The sequence below is a fragment of the Merops nubicus genome, unplaced genomic scaffold (genome assembly GCF_000691845.1).
Source record: "Merops nubicus isolate BGI_N331 unplaced genomic scaffold, ASM69184v1 scaffold31670, whole genome shotgun sequence".
In the NCBI taxonomy this organism is placed as follows: Eukaryota; Metazoa; Chordata; class Aves; order Coraciiformes; family Meropidae; genus Merops; species Merops nubicus.
This window is the reverse complement of record NW_008585418.1, coordinates 1-4,729: the sequence shown is the minus strand read 5'-3', so window position 1 is coordinate 4,729 and position 4,729 is coordinate 1. Positions and strand designations below refer to the sequence as shown.

General features: G+C 58.0%; 1 protein-coding gene across 1 annotated transcript in view; it reads right to left on the bottom strand.

Annotated features, from left to right (window-relative positions):
* The window catches only part of MSRB1 (methionine sulfoxide reductase B1), a gene marked incomplete at both ends in the record, with an annotated part of 6,481 nt that extends 1,812 nt beyond the window's left edge, over nt 1-4,669 (bottom strand). Inside the window, 2 exon segments of the mRNA XM_008947440.1 lie at nt 4,299-4,413; nt 4,527-4,669. Coding sequence (XP_008945688.1) covers nt 4,299-4,413; nt 4,527-4,669 — 258 coding nt within the window.
* Nucleotides 4,670-4,729: the final 60 nt, after the last annotated feature.

Below are 4,729 nucleotides of genomic sequence, written 5' to 3'. Positions count from 1 at the left end.
CTGTACTTGACACAAAACCAGCTCTTCTTGCCCCAAAAGGAATCAGATCATCCCTTCTAAGCAAACTGGGAGCCTGGCACAGCTCAGAGGTGAGGCTGGAGCTGAAAGTGCCCGTTTTCCAGCACTGGTCTGTGCAAGAGCCCCCCAAATCAGGCTGTGCTCCCTGCCCCAAGGGATGCCCCACTCTGTAAACCCCCGAGAGTGCTGCTTTGGGGTCCCACTGTGTGTTTTACAGCCTCCTGCCCTCGGCGTGCCACCGTGCCCACAGACCTCCTGGCACAGAGGACCCTGCAGGCTCAGCTGGAGTGGGAAAAACTGTTGGTCAAAGGGGAAAAATTCAATAAAACGACAAAATCAGGAGCCATCCCTGCAAGGCTGGGGAGCCCACTTGAAATCCAATGAAAATTGGGGGTAAAAGCAGCCGGGTGCAGGCAGAGGACAGCCTGGCCAGCCGGCTCACCCCTCCCTCAGCACTGCCTCCGGGGAATAACGGCAATTAGCACTTGCTAATGCCTCCGGGTCCTTTTCTTTTTCCCCTTAACGAAATGTAATTTCTATAGGGCTTGTCATCTTTATTAGGAGAATTCATCTAAATCTCAGCCCTGCTCCGGCCGCTTCCCCGCCCGCCGGAGCCATCCCCGGGAGGGTCACAGAGGCAGGTCCCCTTCCTGGCATGCAAATGGGGGGAAAAAAATTAAAAAATTAAAAAAGAGAGGTCAGCTGGAGGCTACGGAGGAGGAAATGGATGATTTTTGAAACAACCAGGGAAGTTTGAGTCGGCCTGGTAACCCTAATTCGATTTCTGTCCTTCAAGCCACGTCGCTGGGGCCCTTCTGCCCAGCTAAGCAAAATCCTCTTATTAAGCCAGAATTGTCATTAGAATAATAATGAAATGAGGATGGATGGCGGAGGGGAAGGCCGGGGGGAGGAGATGGGGATGCCCCGTGCGAAGGGAGGAGCAAGTTCGAGGGACCCGAGGTGGCTGCGGAGGAGCTGGGAGGGGGCAGGGGTGGGATCTGCCCCTGCGAGGTCGCATCCTGCATCCCCAGCACCAGTATCCCTGCCTAAAATCCCTGCCCGTGTGGGTGGCTCCAGTCAGGTTCCCAGGAAAACATCCCATCCCTGTTTGAACCATCCCGAGGGTTTCTGGCTCCGGGTAATTCTCCTCCTAGCTGCTGCCAGGGAGGACCCCCAGGGAGGTGAGTGAGGCCAGTGCCAGTGCCGTGCCACCCCGCAGCACCCTCCCCTCCCCGCAGAGCCCGGGGAAGGGTTTGGAAAAGCTCTTGCACCCTCCCGTGCCCGCCTCCACGAACTGCAAGGCAGCACCGCCGGGTCCCCAGCGAGGGCTCGGGCTCGGGCTCGGGCCCGGGCTCAGCCACAACCCCTCGCCACCGGCACCCCCAAGGAGGGTTCCTTCCACCGCAGCATCTCAGGGGCACCACCCCAAACCCATCTCCCTTCCCAGCAGCGGGGCAGGGGGTGCCCCAGGGATGGGTGGTCCCGTGGTGCTGCAGGGTGGGGGGCAAAGGGGCTTCTCCTCCCCTCCTGGGCTTGCAGAGGCAAAGCAGCAGGTCAGGGGATTAACCAGTTGAAAAGCAGCTTGAACGTTCAGGCTGGAACCTGATTAGTAATTAATGCCAAAGGTCAATCCATGCACAGGAAGGGCAATGCCACGGGGCACGAGCCAGCAGCAGGACAGGAGATGTGGTGCTGGCTCCTGTGCTCCAGAGTGGACTTTACCACCTTGGAGGAGGGAACAGGAGTGTGGCAAAGCCCAGCTCATGTCTCCAGCCTCCATGAACCTGTTATCCAACTGTGCTGGGCTGAAGAGACCTCTGGGAAGCAGAGAAGGGTTGTAGGTTCCAGTCCTGCAGACAGCTTCATGCAGGGAAACTATCATGAGGCACCAATAAACTCAGATCCCTTCTGCCCAGAAAATCCTGCCAGCCCAGCAGGCACCAAGAAAACAGACTGAAACCAGCCCAAAACAGCTTCTCCTGGGCAAAAATGCCAACTGGAGGGGAAGGGAACCCTGCCTAGTTTTGACCCTGGGAATGCCCAAAAGCCTCCAAAGCCTCAGCATCCTCCTTTCCACAGCAAAACCTGGGGTAACAGAGGACACAGCACACCCCCCGAGCTCAGGCCACCCCTCTGGGTTTCAAGAGCAGGCTGGATGGAGGACACCACGTGTGCACATCTGGGGATGCAGATCATGGCTGGAGACAGAGGGATCAGCTCAAATCTGCTCTCAGGCTTTGGAGACACAGAAACTTGCCCTGTGTTTGGACCTGTGTTTGGACTTGCCTTGCACATATCCTGCCACCAGCCGTCTCCCCCATCCTTGCACCCAGTTCTGGGAAAACTGAGCAGAGGAGGAATCCCAGGGCAGGTGCATCAGGGTGCCATCAACAGTGCTTTTAAAACAAAAGAGGTGATTTCTCCACCACAGTGAATCAGTGTTTTATTTGCAGTATCCAAAGAGGTACAGGAGCAGCAGTGAGCTGCAGGTACTGAGCTGGCGTGCTGCACTTGGTACTGGTGCCCTTCTAACAGTGGGACTGAGGCAAAACACGTGCAGAGAAAAGCCTCTGAGGTGCCCCTGAGCACAGCCTCACCCACCCACCCACGCCTTGCACGAGAGCTGCTGCCTTCAGAAACCCTGGTGTATTGATTTCGGAGGATTTGGGTTTGGGACAGAGAGGGAAGGCCACGAATCAGATGCTGAACTAAGGAGAAATGGGTGTCAGAGCCCTTCAGAGTGCAGAGGGAATGCAGAGGTGACTCCTAAAGCCTGAGCTGTGCAAAGTGCAGCCCACGGGCCCCACGCTGACCTCCCCCTGCACCAGTGCAGAGCAAGGAGGAACCATCAGTGCCACTGGAGTCAACAGCACAGTGATGAATCTGGTGTAAGGCCAAGTCAGAATCAAGCCCAGAGGACGTGAAAAATCTGGAACTGTCTCTACTGTGTGCAGGATGGGCAGAGGGGGAAATACCTGGACACTGGTCTAGCGGGACCGTAAAACCATCCTTGCCCTAGCACCCTGGCAGGGTTTATATAGGACAATTCATACCACGATCCCAGCCCAGAATAGCACCAGAGATTAACCCAGCCTCTGACCTCAGCTAATCCAGCGTGACTCCCTGGAAACGCCAGCAGGGTGACTCTGGATGGCATCAGTGCCACGTCAGAGCCCTCCCCTCCCAGCTGCAAGCTGGAGAGTGTCTTGGCTCGGCTGAAGTCAACATGAAACGGCCACAGAGCTCAGCAGAGGCAGGACCACGGGCACACGAGCTGCTTTACAGACTGCTAGTCGCTGCTCCTGGCAGAGAGGAGGGAGCTGGGGAGAACCAGAGGCTGGGGAAAATGAAGAGCTGGAGCCTTTGCAGCACCCCAGTTTGTGCGAAACACCTCCAGGTGATGCAACCCACCACCCAGCAAGCACACAGAGCTTCAGCACCCCCATTTCCCCCTCTCCTCCCCTGTGCTCCTCCTGGCACCCCGAGTTGGAACCAGCCCAGGGAATCCAGGAGCTTCTTCAGGGCTCTTCTTGCTCCCAGTGCCCCCTCCCCAGACGATGCACCCCGAGGTGTGGACACAGGGTCAGCCCAAGAGCAGTGTGCCAAGTAAAGCAGCTCGCTTACTTCTCCTTCAGGTCCGTGTCTGCTTTGCCTAAAAGAGGAGGAGGACAAATCAGGGCTCATGGTTCATGCCCCAGAGCTCCCAGCCCCTTTTATTCAGTTATTTACTACGCACAGCTAACACCTCACCACCACCACAGGCACACAGCGAGTCGTGGCCAGGGCACTGCCCTGAACTTGGCCTCCCAAAGCTCTTCCTGACCCCATAACCACAATGGCAAGAAGCCCAAACCTCCCTCACGGGGCAGCTGCAACACCCAGAGCTCCCAGCAGCTCCCCCAAAGAGCAAAGTGGCACCTCCCAGCCCCGTTTTTGCCACAGCAGGAGCTCCCTGCCCTCGCTTGGCACCGCCAGCACCCAGCCACCCTCAGAGCCACGGGGACCTGAAGCTGCTCCAGGAGCTCCAGCACGCTCCCCATTTCCCAGTGGGAGGTCAGGGAGCTGCTGCCGAGCTGCCAGCTGAGCAGAATGATGCACGTTGAGATTGATTTTGGAGGCAGGAGGCTCCTCAACTCATCCAAACAGCCAGTGCCACCCCGCTGAGAGCCACACCTCACACCCAGCAAGCCACACCTCACCCCCAGCCCAGCCCAGCTGTCGGCAGCTTCCCCAAAAAACAACTCCCCAGGCCCAACCAGCCACCAAGCCTCAGCCTGCACCTTTTGGGAGGAACTTCAGCGAGCTGCTGAATATTCAGAAGCGGGACTGGCCCCTCCTCGGCCCGTCGTTGAGGAACTCGTGGCCGAGCCCGTTGCCACACTTGCCACAAGACACCTAGAAAGGCAAGGAGAGGGTTTGACAGCAAACCGTTTTTCTCAGCAAGACAGGCTGGTGAATAAAAGGAAAAGCCCGTGGGGTGAGGGTCCCAAGGGTTGCAGCAGCCCCACCTTCAGAGCCCCCGGGCGCTCCTGGCGCTTGGCCACGCTGTCCTCGTGGAGGGTCTCGGTGAAGGCTGGCCAGGGGGACGAGTGCTCGTACTTGGCACGGCTGGAGAACAGCTCATGGCCACACTTGGCACAGACGTAGATGCCTGGGGAGGGTGGCAGGAGAAGGGTCAGTGCTGAGGGGCAGCCCCCGGGCCAGTTTCCAG